At 42.6% G+C, this 16,126-nt stretch overlaps 1 protein-coding gene across 1 annotated transcript in view; it reads right to left on the bottom strand.

The window, feature by feature from the left end:
- OCA2 (OCA2 melanosomal transmembrane protein) overlaps window positions 1-16,126 on the bottom strand; it is a 559,846-nt gene that overhangs the window by 424,291 nt on the left and 119,429 nt on the right. The window contains exons 6-9 of the mRNA XM_086711326.1: window positions 15,047-15,119; window positions 6,496-6,656; window positions 4,248-4,330; window positions 2,824-2,977 (exon numbers count right to left, since the gene is read on the bottom strand). Of these exons, the coding sequence (XP_086567452.1) occupies window positions 2,824-2,977; window positions 4,248-4,330; window positions 6,496-6,656; window positions 15,047-15,119 (471 nt within the window). The remainder of the gene's footprint in view (window positions 1-2,823; window positions 2,978-4,247; window positions 4,331-6,495; window positions 6,657-15,046; window positions 15,120-16,126) is intronic.

Raw genomic sequence — 16,126 nt, 5'->3', positions numbered from 1 at the left:
GAATTGGCCTCTTTACAGGACTTTTATTACTTCAACATGGCTGTTGGGAGGGAGGGAAAAGCATTTTCTGAATGGCTATTAATAACAGCCATTAATTAATGAAAGATTAATAAATATTTATAATTATGTAATTTTGAAAGGTTGTACAATTATACACAAAAAAAGTCAAATTCTAGAATAAAAAGAAGTCTTCTCAAAAATAAATTGGCATTAAACTGTATTTTTTAATTACTAATGACTGTAACTGATTAAAGTACATTGAATTTATTAAACCCATAAGTTCAAAATGATACTCAGTAAATGGGAGACAGACAAAAAATAAATTCAGTGGACACCACTGGAAGTTGCTAAGGCAACAAATCATTATTATGAAAATTGATAATTAAGGAAAAATAATTTATCTTGTGTTTCTGGCATTAAGTGTGTTTCACGTTAATGAAATTGGGTGGGAGAAAGTTCTTCAGTACAGAATGTGTCATTTATAAATGCAGATAGAATGACAGAATTAGAATATTCATTGCAAATGCTAATGGTCCCTGGTGAATATTAAAACTATTAGGAGCAAAGGTCACAGGGAACTTGATAAACACTGGGCCAGGCTGCCACCACCTAAACTCACTAAGCAGTCTCAGCATCCCTGCAAGGGGGACATCTAGACATTACACTTCTCCTTGGTGCAAGTCAAACTCCTAGAACACCTGTGAAGCAAAAGGGCCCCAAAATAAAACCTGAAGGCTTCAGATATAAATTGTAGTCCATAGGAAATAAAAGGAATAGAATAAGAATCCCATGAGGGGTCCATTAGCCCAATCCAGGATGCAAGATGTTCTACAGAACCACAGAAAAATATTTTTGAACTAGATGGTGGTACAGTAAAGAGCTAACCTGGAAGGCCTAAGTTTGCCATCATTAGAAGAGCCTTTAGAAGAGCCTGCTCTAGGGTTGGCCCTTGGCTGGAATCTGGTTACTTGGCTTTTGGAATATTCCTTATGATAGAAAGTGATAATGTTGTTATATAGGCTTAGAACATTGCATTCTGCTGTACTAGCATGTCTAAATTATTTTTATAAAATGTGATTTATGGTTAACACCTGCTTTCTTTCTGGGAGGCTAGGACTTTGGTGGGCTCAGGGAGCCTACATGACAAGCCTTCATCAATACCCTGGAGCTCTGAGTCAAGCAGGCTGCCCTGGGCATAAATGCCACTGCTGAAGGAAGGAGCATGTTCTATGTGGCCCCTTCTGGGAAAGGAGACCTTTCAGAACCCTGCTTCTGGACTCATCCAGACTTCCTGATGAGGCTTCTTCCACTGTTGGTCATGATAATAAACCACAGCCCAGACAGGGCAGAGCTGCCTGTGAGTCTGTGAGCCCTTCTAGAAAAATCACAGTGTTTAGGTGACCAAGGGAACCCTGAAACATGATGATATTGGTTTAAAAAAAAGAAGAGAAAAATAATGGAGAGAATAGAGCTACTCTGGAATAAAGAAGACATAAGAGCTATAACAACTAATGAGTGGACCTTGTTGGACAATTTGGGCTCAACTTACTGGAGCCAACATTCCTCATCAGGCACACTAGACAACCACAGGCAAACTTCTGGAACTTTCCTGGCCATTTCTCCTGCAGGCCATTTTCTTGACAACTCCAAGGTATTTCTCATACCTATCCTACACTAAAGAAGAAATGCTTCTTTAGAAGTGCATTCTCTACTGACCTTCCAGGCTCAACCTACTGGAGCCAAGATTCTCATCAATGTGTTGCAGTAAGTCTGGTTTCACAATTAAATTAACAATGTACCAGCCCACCCAGGCAGTGTCTGCACTTTGCTTCATGCTATTAAAGGTAGGGCCACGCTTAGCTCCCCAAAAACACATAATTTATAAGACATAAGATCATTTGTAAAAAGGCTCATACACTGAATTGATAAGCATAACAGATAATATTCCTTCCCCCCCCCCCCCATATAGCCCAAGGTCTCTCAAGTCTCTATAACATTCATATTCCTATGAAACAAATAGGGGACAGTCTAATGTACATCTCAGAGAGTTTCCACATTTGCCCCTTCAGGGTCACATTTCAAGTGAACAGCAGAATGAGAGTAAGAAAATCATGCACATATTCAGTTTTCTCAGGTAAATTTTTGCTGGTACCTGATGCAGCTCATCTTGCATGTGTCAGTTGCCAACATTCAGCAAATATTCCAGTACAGATCAATTTTCTACATAAAATGGTGGAATCTTCCTTTTTAGGAAAGATGCCATGGCAGTTTGATTAGGAAGCAGAACTGAGTGAAGGGCACCTGGGTGATGCAGTCGGTTAAGTGTCTCTTGATTTCAGCTCAGGTCATGATCTCGTGGTTTGTGAGTTCAAGCCCCAAGTTGGGCTCCACACTGTCAGTGTGGAGCCCATTTGGGATTCTCTCTCTCCCTCTCTCTCTCTGCCCCTTGTGCACTCTCTCTCTCTCTCTCTCTCTCTCTCTCTCAAAATAAATAAATAAACTTAAAAAAAAGAAACAGCAGAACTGAGGGGCACCTGGTAGATCAGTGAGTTAAGCATCCGACCCTTGATTTCAGCTCAGGTCATGATCTAATTGTTTGTGAGATCGAGCCCCATGTCAGGCCCTCTCTATGCTAACAGCACAGAGTCTGCTTGGGATTCTCTCTCTCCCTCTCACTCTGCCCCACCCCTGCTCATGCTTTCTCTCAAAATAAATAAAGAAACTTAAAAAAAGAAGGAGAACTTAGCCCATCCAAAACATCCACACGTTGAAAGACACTTACTTGTGAGCCCAAATAAATCTGAGAGCTGACATGAAAGTTACCTCAAATATAATCAGCATGTAGACCCCAGCAAGGATGACCACAGCAATGATCACTTGTGCTTCTATGCTTGCACGGAGATACTGATGAGCCATCAGAAGAGGAACAGCCTGGGTCTGCTGGACAGAGGCTCGAATGCTGATAGAAACAGTATCTCTGTAGAATGAAGCAAAGATATTACCATTAGTAAAGGAAACCAGACCCTATGTCAGCAATTAGTGCTTGTTTCCTTGGTGTCCTTCCCAACACAAGTTATCTATGGCCATAATGAGAGCCCAAATTAATCTCAGAGTGATTTAGCCCAATTACTGACCTGGCAGACAAGGAGCTCTGAGGGTATATATGAGTAGTGTGAGATGCAGACACAGCCTCCCTGTGGTCAGATCCATCTAATGTAGATCCCTCAGCCTCCACCTGCCAGTATCTGCTTCATGGCAGGTGCCACCCCAACAATTAACAAGGAGCAGGAACTTTCACATTGGTTCTAGCCATTTAAAATTAAAATTCTCTTTCTCTTCATCACACACTGACTGCTTTACCTGCTAACAAATAGCAAAGCCAACCATTCTCACATGACAGTGATTTGGAAAAGGGCCACATGTAACCTGAGAATATATAGATGGGTTGTCACAGATGATGGGGGAAAGTACCTGGAATAATAAGCATCCAAATAATTAACAGTATGTGGCATGGTGAAACTAAAGCATTTTTCTAAAAGTTTGGTCAGCAACTGTTGTGAGCCAAACTGTGTCCTCCCAAAATATAGATGTTGACACCCTAACCCTCAATACTTCATAATATGACTATATTTGGAGACTGAGTCTCTATAGGAGTAATTAAGTTAAAATAAGGTCACTAGTGTGGTCCCTAATCCAGTATGACTGGTATCCTTATAAGAAGGGATAGGGACAGACACAAACACAGAAAAGACCATGTGAAAACACAGGAAGTAGAAGGCATTGTCAAACCAAGGAGAGGGGCCTCTGAAAAGACAAACTCTGCTGAACCCTTGAGGAAATAAATTTCTACTTTTTAATTTAAGCAGTCTGTGGTATTTGTTATGACAGGACTAGCAAACTCCTACAGACATAATATGGAGTGGCATTAAAGAAAAAGAGAAAGAATCCGAAAATTTCCTGGAATTCTCCATTGTAGAGCTTCATAATATTAATGACTATAAAATCAACTATAAAATACCATTTGCTTCAAAATGGACCCTGAAATCAATCCTCATTTCCTGACACTTGTGGTTATGATGCCCTCCTACATCCCTCATGTTCACAGTCTCCCCAGTTAGAGCATCCCATCCAAGTCATATAATTGATCTGGCTATTCGTACCAAAAATTTGAGTCTCACAGGTCAAACTTTTTAGTGAGCATGTCTCAGAGGACCTTCCCTCAAGATCTTTGATCACCTGAGACCCACCTGCTCAGTATCTCAAAGGTCCTGCTCACCACCAAGCGCTCACTTCTTCTCGGATTTAAAAATACAGTCCAATTCTGAGTGACCTGTAAAAGTTGAAATGTAATATCACAGTAAGGCTTTGAACCATCACCTGGGATTCAGTGTTATTCAGTGTACATGTTTGTTTATAATAAGGAGAAAAAGAGGAACAGCAAGGACTTTTTACACAACTCCCAAATCCCTGACACTAGAGCATATCCAAGTTGTATGGAACTGGAAATTTCTACATTATGAAGGGCCTTAAAAAAAAAAGAATACAAAAGTACACACATAGAATTAGTATAAAAGATACAAAGGTATAGATGTCAAAATGATTTATTATGAGGAAAATAAATCACTGCACTTTATGGGAGACTTGGAATCTTCTGAGCCCTCTGAGGCAACTCATGAAAATGCTTACTTACAACTGCCTCCTGCTTGCAAACTAGAGACAAGTCTCCACACCCATGTCACAGGAGCACATGAGAGGCAGGATCCAAGGATGAAGCTCCTTTGCTGTGGGCAAATCCACCCCACATCTTCCTGTCCCAAGCAGGGTAGTAGAGGAACCAGCTGAGGGGAGCCAGATATGAGCAGAGAGTGGGGGCTGGCTGGGGCAGCTGAGGGGCCAGGGAAACTTCAATGGGAGGACGGGAGTCTTGCTGCCCAAAAGTCATGAAGTAAATGAAAATAGGAACTCTGAAATTAGTCAAAGCATGAATGAGAGTTCATATGTTCTCTTAAAACACTTCAATATTTGGAAAGAGTATATCAGAAAAAGCCTAGTAGTAAAGGACTTTTGTGTTCCTCATGTTTCTGAGCTGGATTTTTGTGCTGGCACTGGAGCAGAGAAGCTCAGTACAGCCCCATGGGCAGGCAGTTATGTCAGCAGGCTGCAAAGGGTCACATCTTCTTCCACACAAGACTCACAGACAGAGCAGACAGATGTGTGCCCACCTTGTCTTTACTGAGAAGCCGCTGCCATCAGGCTGTGCATTGCACACAAGGAAGCCAAGTGTACGTCCTAAGACCACGACCAAGGCAACACTTTTAGAACACTGGTGCTGCATAGACCATCACCCATGAAACTGCAGCTTAATTAATAATGATGCCTTTGCTCTGTGGACCCTGCTCTGCATGGCAGGAAAATAAGAGGGTGCAGTAACCCATCAGACACTCTGTTTTGGATGACACAGCATTGTGCAACAGCAGGGTTTCCTTCTCTGGATTATAATAGGAAAACCCCATGAACTTCATACACAAGTCACCATAATAATCCCAGGGAGTTATCAGGACTTGGGATATAGGTCAGGATGCCCAGAGAGGGGCCAGGCCTTGTCTGGGCTCTGGGCCATGGTGACAACACCACTGCTGACCTTCCTTGCCTTCAAAGTATGGGAGCTAAAGATGGTCTAGGATACACTAAGTACAAGAGCCTATTGCTTTAGAAGCAGAAGGTTTAGGAAATTATGCAAGTCTTAACTACTTGGTTAAGTGTCCACAAACCCAAAGGAACTGTGGTGTATCTTCTATACCATGAGGTAAGGCCCAAGTTTAATTGTGATTTAACAACAGAAAACTACGTTCAAATATATATTTCCCTGAATTGTCCAATAAAATCATCTGAATAAAAAACTCACAAGCCTGATTTTACTGAAATTGCAAGAGTTTTATAATTATCTTAGACAAAAGGAGAAAAAATAATTGCAAAGACAAAGCAAAAGACAGGGCTTGCCTAAGAATGGTGTCATCAAAAAGAATGAAATCTTGCCATTTGCAACTATGTGGATGGAACTGGAGACTATTATGCTAAGTGAAATTAGTCAGAGAAAGACAAAAATCATATGACTTCACTCATATGAGGACTTTAAGAAACAAAACAGATGAACATAAGGGAAGGGAAACAAAAATAATATAAAAACAGGGAGGGGGACAAAACAGAAGAGGCTCATTAAGTATGGAGAACAAACTGAGGATTACTGGAGGGGTTGTGGGAGGGGGGACGGGCTAAATGGGTAAGGGGCATTAAGGAATCTACTCCTGAAATCATTGTTTCACTATATGCCAACTAATTTGGATGTAAATTTTAAAAAATAAAAAATAAAATTACAAAAAAAAGAATGGTGTCATTGCCTTATGGCTTCCCATAAAATCCACTCAAAAGGAAATCAATTTATGAAGAGATGAAGTGAGTTTTTTCAATTCCTTTTAAGTAAAGTATAAGTGTAACCTGCTGTGGCCGCCGCCGCCTGGAGCCTGGAACATCGGCCTGGGTCACCTCCACCACAACATGTTCTTCTCTTCCAGTATGACTTGGGCCACTGGCCACCAGGGCCCCTTCCAGGTCCACCTGGAGCAGTGTGGAGTCCACATGGCTGGTGAGGTTTGAAGCTGAGGCAAAGTCAAGGTGAACCACAAAGCATGGAAGAGAGGCCTAAAGTGCCCCCACCACCCACTCAGTGAGTACCCTCCTCAGAAGGTGCACACAGAAATGCATATCCAGGATGTTTCCTCCAACTGTACTGCAGCCATTGACCACTCCTTATCTCCTCAGCACCTCACTCCTGACATACACATTGGCTTTACATTGTGTTTTGCCCTGCAGAAATTGCATTTCTGATTGTGTATGTTTCAGGTCCTCTGGTTTAACCTCTAAGTGGTGGTGTCTCCCCATTCTACCCTTATCTCTGCTTCTGCTTTTGCAGCCAGCATAAAACTCCTGCCCAAGTTCCTGGACCCATGGTGAGCTAGTAGACAGGATGGCTGCATGACTGAACAGATACACAGATCAACATCCATGCCCAAATCCTCAGGTGCCAGGTCTCTATTTGTACAATGAGAAATCACAAAGAGAACTTAAAATAAGAATTCTGAAGTCAGCTAAATAAGTGAGAGGAGAGAAATTCCCTCAAAGTGTGTTAAGGGGTCTTGATCAGGGAAGAATTATCAGGAAAAGAGGCTTTTTCCCCACACAAAATATAATTCCCATGGTACTTACTCCCCACTGCAGGCTCGCCCCTTAGCACTTACATCCTGCATTTGGGTGTTGCACAAACATAGGGGTCTGTGCGACTCAGCCCTTCCCTCTCTGTTCTGGGCCAACTCTTGCCTCTGCTGCAAGGTCCTGGGGGACATGACATGGATTTTACAAAGAGGCTGGCCCAGTCATTTTCATCCAGAAGAGAAAATTGTTGTAGGTGGAAAAATGAATCTCAAAATAATTTATGTTTTGTATAAGGCCTCAAAAGTCTTAGCAGAAGCTCACTAGTTGTAGGAAGATTCAGAAACCCTAAAAGAAACAGGTGGTTTATGGAAGAGACTTAGGGAAAAGGTAGAACTTCACTGTTGCCACAGTGTATACAGGATTTGCATTGAGTATTGAGTGCCAGTGAATGGTTAATCCTTTTTCATTATCCATTTCCTCCAGCAAAATATACTAGTTTAAAAAAATTATTATACAAACACATCCTGGTAAAGAAAGCGCTTTATCAGCACTGTCTATAAGACAGCCCAGAATGTGCAGCTGTCCCCAGCACTTGGCTGGAAAGCCTCTCCACATACCTATGCTGCTACTTGGGTTCCATCAAGGACAAATGGAAACAAAAGTCACACATGAGGCAGGATGTACCAACAAAAGGCCCAAAGAGACACTGCTGCTTCTGCCACGCCAAAATTACTCCTGTCCTCGTCTTTCCCCTGATCAAACACAAGATACAGGGTGGGGAGAAATATTTTAGTTCAGAAAGGATTCTAGAGACCTTGCAGAAACCCAGGAGATGGAACAGCACCACCTAGAGGCTAACATTGGAAAAGCAGTGGCTTCTCCCTCAGATTTAAGGAATGTTTGTGGAGCATCTATTGCATACCAAGAAATAAATGAATAAAAACCTGGGGGTTAAGGGGCATCTCATGACCTCTTGAGGAGACAACCATATAACAAATCACCCTGTGATTAACTAATCACATGGAGCGCACACAAAACCACATAGACACAGGACCACATTTACTTCCACCCTTCCTTTCCTCTGTCTTTCTACATGCCCACCATGTACTTAGGATTCAAAGCCCACTGAGATGCTCTGGCATCATCTGTGACTTCCAGATCACAGAAAACAGGAGCCTCTAATCAAGCCTCATCCCTGCAGGCAGCTTTGATCCTTGACTTGCAGATATATTGAACTATCTGCCATTCTCCTAACACATAGTACCCTGCCTTTGCTTCAAATGCCTTCTCCAAGTATGAAGAACTTCTGCCATCTTTTGAGATCTCACTCAAGCTCTCCACTCCTCTCTTAAAATCTTTGCTTGTCATCTACGACTCCAGTGGATCCTCTGTAGATTTGACTCATGCCATATTGCAGTTTAAGATTTTTCTTCCCAACTGGTCTCGCTCCTCAAGAAAAGTATCTGCATCTTATTCATTTTTCTACTTCTCTGGAGACTAATTTAGTTCTCACCACATTAGACGCCCCCCAAAATACTTATTTTACCAATAAATATTTGTTTACAGCATCATCCTTGAAGTCCTCCAAACATAGACCAGAGTCCCTGCTGGGGGCGGGCAATAGAGAAGTCAGAGAGAAATTGCATCCTTCCTCTGACTGCATCAAAGAAGTCTCCTGCCTTTCCCATTACCCAAATCAAAGCCATTTTTCATGACCTAACTTGACATGTCTTCCATGAACCTTCTTCCTACTCTGTGAGCCCCCTAGACCTCCCTCCACTGAGTTCCTGGTTAAGCATCTTCCTGTTGTCCTCTGAGTGTGACCATTGACTCTGCACTGGTTGTCCAAGTGTGGGCAACTGTCCTAGAGGTGTATGTATGGTGGGGAGAAAGACACATAAAACACTTCTGAACAACAGGCAATGTGCTGCTGCTGGACATGGAACAAATCCACAATAGCCTGAAGAGAGGCCTTCATTTCTGCCTAAACTGTAGAGTCCCCTTGGATTTACCCTTAAGTTTGCTACAGTGCCTATCAAATGCCAGGCTCATTAACACTGGCCAGGACTTCCTCCTTGACCAAACTTGAGTCGGGCTCCTCTGAGCCCTCTTCTTGATTAGTCCTCAACTTTGGCCTGGTGAGCCCAGTTTATTGAGAATCCCTTCTCTCCTCATACACAACCAAGTTCCCCTTGGTAATTTTCCATCCTCACCCTCATCCTACTGTAGATTCCTAGCTTCCCCTGTTGTATTTGGAGTTGAGTTCAATCTCCCCGCCCCCCCCTACCATTGTCAATAGTCTTAAATAAAGTCTTCCTTACTGTTTAACTTATGCAATTTTTCTTTGACACAACTCTTGCTTAGTTGAACTGAGGTAAGAAAGTGGGGACCCTTTGGACCCATCTTCATGATAAAAATGGGAGCAATGTCATTTGATAAAGTACGAAACTTTTAAGATTGATCAATTCAATAAAAATAAATCTATCTAGTGCCAATGTATTTTCTCCAGTGTTTGGGACCAAATGGATGAATGATTGCCCTTAATTTCTAGACTGGTACTGACCAATCAAATTCTATGTGGTGATAGGAATGTTTTATATCTATGCTGCCTGATATGGTAGCCACAAATCACATTTGACTATTATGCATTTGAAATATGGCTGGTGTGAATGAGGTAGTGAAACTTTAATGTTATTTACTCCATTAACATAAATTTAAATTTAAAGAGCCACTAGTGGCTAGTGGCTAGTGGTTACCATATTGGAGAACATAATTATGAGGTAGTATAAGGAGCTTAGGATGTAAGAGAGGAAGAACAGGAGGGGACAAAATCCTTTAATGTGTATAGTGTTTCCTTTATGTACTTTGGGAGCCCAGATCTACTATGAAGGGTGTGATGGAAAATGGACCATATGTCAAGAAACAAAGAAAAATAATAGAAGGGAGGAGGGAGAGAAGAAAAGGAGGAAGGCCAGTGAACAAGCCTAATTAAGCTGCTTATATTTAACCTGGCTTGCTGACCATTATTCACCTAATGACCTGGGAGCCTCAAACATGTCTCCCCCATAATAAGCACAGAAAACAACTCAGGGAAAAAGAACCTCAGGTGCCTGCAATCACAGTCATTTCCTGTTTCACAAAGCTTCTAAAATAACCCCTACAATTACTGAGGTGACAAAGCCTGATTGTTACAAAGAAAACCTCATAGGAGAAAAGGTAGCTTCGTTATTCTCCAGTTAATGCATACGGGAGCTTTCTCCAAGATCACTTCCCACTAAAACACACACCCCTAGTGTCTGTCATCCAGGCCTCTTACTCAGCTCGGTCCATCCAGGGGTCTGGCCAGAAGTCAACAAGGAAGAACAATGGGGTTCTTCACTAATGAGAACAACAATGAGAACACCACTACTGACTTTCAAAATCAGGCCAGAATCACTGCCTGCCTCAGACCTGCACAATAACACCCCTTTGCTGAGAATCACCTTCAAAGGTCCAAACTCTGGTGCACAAGCTAGCTTTTCCCCAGTCTGCCCCCACCTTTTGTAGATACCATCAGCAGTTGGCTCTCTGGGGACATTTGAGGGAGACCTGTGACCTCTGATCTCTCCTTTCACAACCCCCCTCAGGAAGTTCTCAGCCTAGGGTCCTTGAAGAAGGTCTGTGAGCTTCCAGAAACATATGGGAAATCTATTATGTTTTCTGAGGAACCCACAAGAAGCTTAAATCAGCCTTAATTAGGGTTAATGATTGACAGAGTGAGTCTCTTTTTGACCAAACTTTAGTCATGCACCTTTGAACTCTCTTCTCTAAGACTAAGCTGTGACTTTGGGGGTTCTGTGTTTATCTCTGCATTGTCCAGTTTTAGCAAGAATCCTGGTAGGTTAATTTAGTCAGAATCTGCATTCCCCATATCTGATCACACTCAATATCTGATCAGGTTCCTCATGCCCCACCATCCTTAATTGATATCTGATCACTCTGGCCGGCCTACAGCAAGAATCCAGTGAGGTCAGCTTGGCCAGAGTCTCCTCTCACCCCTGATGCTTCCTCTTGGTAGTTTTTCATCCACTGCCCCCCACCCTGTTCCTTAGTTTTAAAGTCCCGGTTTTCAAGTTCAATCCCTCTCCCACACTGCAGTGGTCTCTACAACTATCACTACGTTTCTGAATAAAGTCTGACTTGCCATCCTTCACAAATGTCACTAAACATATAAGAGCCACTCTGCAGCATCCCTACCATCTCACACAGCTCTCTCTATCCCTTCCACTTCTCTTCTGTCTTCACCCAAATATACACGCTGCTCAGAGAACAGAAGAGAGACCTCCCCAGTTGCCCTTGCTGCCAGGAGAAACCATTTTTGCCTGCCAGCAACCAGGATGGGCCTAGGCTCATTCAAGTCCCAGGAAAGGCCTAGTGTACTTGGGCTGCTTTGGAAGAAAGACTGTGCACAATGCTGTAGAATAAAAGTGACAAGGTACATTTCTTGGTGGGATGAATAGAGGACTCTTATTTGTTATTATCTGATTTTATCCTGTTATATCCTTACTTATGCTTACTTATGATTTCTACTAACTGCTAAGGTTCATACAGGAGTTGCCACAGTACAGTAATAACCCAGATTCTCCAAAATATTTCCCTCTTCCTATCTGGTTCTCACTGAAGACTGTTTCTGGACAGTATTCAGCCCTTCACTCCAAGCTCTTGGGTCAGCCTGGGCAGCAGGTTATGATCACCTACAGTGAAGTCCCATGAAGGGAAGGCAGCATCTATCTTATAGGGACATCATGAAGCCAGGCCTCCACACCTTTCTTTGAGAAGGCTCCAGGAGGAGCTGAGGAAAACAGAAGGATATCTTAGTTTTGTTTAATGGAGATGATATAGAGGTAAGACATATGAATGAAAAACAAAGCTCATAAAAATCACAGAGCTTTCCAATTCTCTCACAGGGATATACATCTTTACCTAAAACTCAGACACATTTTTAAAGTGGTGAAGCAAACATCAAGACTTTAGCAAGCCCTTAGATGGACAACAGAGCTACCCTGTCCTGAGAGCAGGTACAGATGAGTGCTCTCATTTATTAAAGGGCAGGGATGCACCATGCACTGCTCACCAGAGCCATCTCATGAGCCCACCTGAAGGCCTCAAGTGCCCGGTCTTTCTGGAATGTTGCTGATACCCTGTGGGTGAAGAGTGGCTCAGCTGAGTGAGAGGATATTCTGGGGAACTCCCCAGAAGAACTAGAAGAAACAATAATATGTGATAGCTTTTGGTGACTGCAAGGAAAATTATCCAATTTCCTAAAATTTCAGTGCACCCAGCTTATCAATTGAAGATACAAGGAAAAAAACTCCATGTAGCTCTATGCATGATTTAATTCCTTTTAAAAGGCAATAATCAGAAAATAAAAGGTAATTATCATAAATACTTGAAATGGACACATCTGCCTCCTCTTCTCCCTCCTCCTCCACCACCCTCCTCCTCCACCTGCTTCCTCTTCCTCCCCACTCCTTTCTCCTCCTTGCCCTCTTCTCCTCCTTTGTTTGCTTTCCAAGATGTCCCTTCCTCAGGACCTACCACTAACCCTACTGCTCTAAGAAGGACTGGGAACTTTAGGGGATTTCATACTTCAATATCCTAATTCCAATGTCCATTCTAAGAGAGGGTGTGGGCTCTGGACTTCCAGTTTCATTTGGGATACATAAAGAGCTAGAAACACACCAATCCCACTCTCACAACCAGAAAACAGGGAACAAATGTTAAGTTAATGGCTTATTCTATCAAGAATGAGGCTGCATCACAACACCTAACTTGAAATCTAGAGTAAGGCAGGTGAATGTGGGGAGGAACAGGGCCAAGCATTGCTTCCCTGAGACAGGTGCTACCACCACATACAGAAGCAGGCAAGATTAAATCAGAAAATTTTTAAACAGCTCAAGGTCAAGTGTGGGCTAGCGTGAGACTTGGGAGGCCCTGGGAGCCACAAAATAGGGGTGTTAGCATCTTCTTGTACAGTTTTGCTCCAGGGACCCTAGCAGGTGCTCACAGGGAAGATATGGAGAGATTGAGAAGACTGGTGGAGAAACCTTAATTTCCTGGGGAAGCACATCAAATCTGGTAGCCTAAGGGCACAATGTAACCCCAGGAGCCAGTAGTGGCAGGAAAGAGGGGAAAGTAACTCTACCCCTCGCAGAGGAGTAGGAACAGTGCACAGCCTAGCAGACAGCTGGAGAGAAGCCAAGCAATTCCAAGTGTCTGGGATATTAGAGGTTACCATGGCAACCACACACTGCAACATAGCCGAACTCTGACTAGATTTACACAGAACCCCAGCTAAAGCCCACAGTGTTATGGATTGAATGCTATGTCCCCCTGCCAAATTCATATGTTGAAGCCTTGACCCCCAGTGTGGCTATGTCTAGAGATGGGGCCTCTAAGGAAGTAACTGAGGTTCAATGAAGTCATACAGTGGGGCCCTGATATGAAAGGATTGTGTCCTTATAAGAACAGCCACCAGAGAATGCTCTTTCTCTCCACATACGTGTGCACATACACACACACACACACACACACACACACACACACACACACACACACTGAGGAAAGGCCCTGTAGGACATAGGAGGAAGGCAGCCATCTGCCAGCCAGAAAGAGAGCCCTCACCAGAAATCAAATTGGTCAGCACCTTGACTTTGGACGTCCAGCCTCCAGAACTGTGAATGATAAATGTCTGTTACCCCCAGGCTGTGGTATTTTGTTAGGGCAGTCCAAGTTGACTAACACACTCAATATCTATTATCCTATACAACACATCTGGCTTTTATTGACAAACTATGAGGCCTACAAAAAGACACGAGAGAACTTGATTTGAAGAAGCCAAGCAGTCATCAAGCCCAGATGACACAGCCAAAGAAAAGAACCAATGAATTTAAAGAAAGGCCAGTAGAGGGGCACCTGTATGGCTCAGTCAGTTGAGAGTCTGACTCCTGATTTCAGCTCAGATCATGATCTCACAGTCATGAGATCGAGCCCTGCATGGGGCTCCATGCTGAGTGTGGAGCTTGCTTAAGATTATCTCTCTCCCTCCGCCCCTCCCCTGCTCACACACTCGCTCTAAAAAAATAAAAAAGAAAAGAAAGAAAAGAAGAGAAAAGAAAAGGAAAGGAAAGGAAGAAAAGAAAAGAAAAGAAAAGAAAAGAAAAGAAAAGAAAAGAAAAGAAAAGAAAAGAAAAGAAAAAAGAAAAGAAAAATACAGGTCATTAGAAACCACCTAAGCTGAAATGCAAAAGGAAATGGGTAGGGGTACAAATCAGAGTATCCAAGAGCCCAGGGGAGCCAGGCCCTAACTGGAATGTGCCAGTTGGCTATCATCATCACCCCAGGAGGAATCTCACCACCAGCTATCCATCACAGTCTCACTAGTGCTTCTCTTGTCTTCTGTTCTGGCCTCATGTTTCATCACATGTCCTGCAGTAAGGGGTGCCTGGGTGGCTCGGTCAGTTAAGCAGCAGACTCTTGATTTTGGCTCCGGTCATGGTCTCACGGTTCATGAGATCGAGCCCCACATCAGGCTCCATGCTGACAGTGCACAGAGCCTGCTTCTGATTCTCCCTCTCCCTCTCTCTTTGCCTCTCCCCAGTTTATGTGTGCTCTCTCTCAAAAATAAATAAGTGAACTTTAAAAGAAAATTTTTTAATGTCCTAGAGGAACACAATACTCATGAGAGGAACAGTGATCACCTATGCTGTGACCTTCAGTAACAGTTGTAATAGTTCTCTGGTGTCTCTGTGAATCTCAACCATGGACAACTATCCTTTGCAGTCTACAGACTGGATACAGTAGCTTTGCAGGGGTGACACAGCCAACAACTGCCAGAACTTTCCTTGATCTGGATACAGGCTGAATAAAATCTGTAACAATCAGAAACATTTAATGATAGATTTATAGCAGAAAAACAATAGGATTTAAATAATTTTTATAAAATTTGAAAATATGGGTATGATAATGGTGTTGACTGATGTATCCAATATTCACCAGCTCACTCTAAATAGTTTTTCTTAGATATTAAAATATAAAATTCTGATTCACTATATTATTCTCCACTATAATGGATCTTAACTATTGATATTTGTTGATTTTAAGGATTAACCACCCAGCCACAAAATTAAATCATCAGAGGTAGGTAAACGTGGTTTTCCCATACTGGAGGAAAGGGAACACAACCCACGTGATGGTTAAAGTATGTTTTGTGGAATTCGCAGAGCAGCTTATACCTGATCAGAAAGTACATTGAAGTGATCATAAGATGATTGTTATAGAAGTTCAAAACAAATTCCTCAAATCACCAAAACTTTATCTCCCAGAAGAAGGCTTAAGACTAAACAACATGCTCAGGTCATACCTCCAGAAATCAGTGGGGGAATTGGCCCACCCTTCCTTCTCCTTGAAAATCCCAGTCCCCACCCCACCACCAGCCTTGTTAAACAGCTGGAGCTTCAGAACCACACATTTATGTGAATAGGAAGTAAAGAGGTAACTGGTAGCCAAAAAAGTAAACTCATGAAGTTTTCAGAGTTCAATGTAATTGTTTCTTATTTCATGCATAGACTTCCTTTCTCTGGGCCACTGCTCCCCTCCCTATGGGTTTTTAAAGGGTTGCAGGTATTCAATTCAATTCAGCCAGTATTGACTTCATGCACCACCCTTGCTGCTCAAGATGCAACATTGCTCTCTATATGTCACACTTATAAGAGGAGACTCTTCTCATGCACAATCTTGCACACATACACAGAGCCCCAATATTCATGTCCACAGATACAGATAATGAAAAATAAGTATTCACAGCCACATTTGGTCATGTGAAGTTTCCAGTCATATAGCGTTCAGCATGAGCCATAACCACAGGCTGCCTACATAG

Source organism: Puma concolor, chromosome B3, assembly GCF_028749965.1.
Source record: "Puma concolor isolate L17-30 chromosome B3, mPumCon1.1.hap2, whole genome shotgun sequence".
In the NCBI taxonomy this organism is placed as follows: domain Eukaryota; kingdom Metazoa; phylum Chordata; class Mammalia; order Carnivora; family Felidae; genus Puma; species Puma concolor.
The sequence above is the reverse complement of the archived record's forward strand: the minus strand, read 5'-3'. Positions and strand labels throughout refer to the sequence as shown.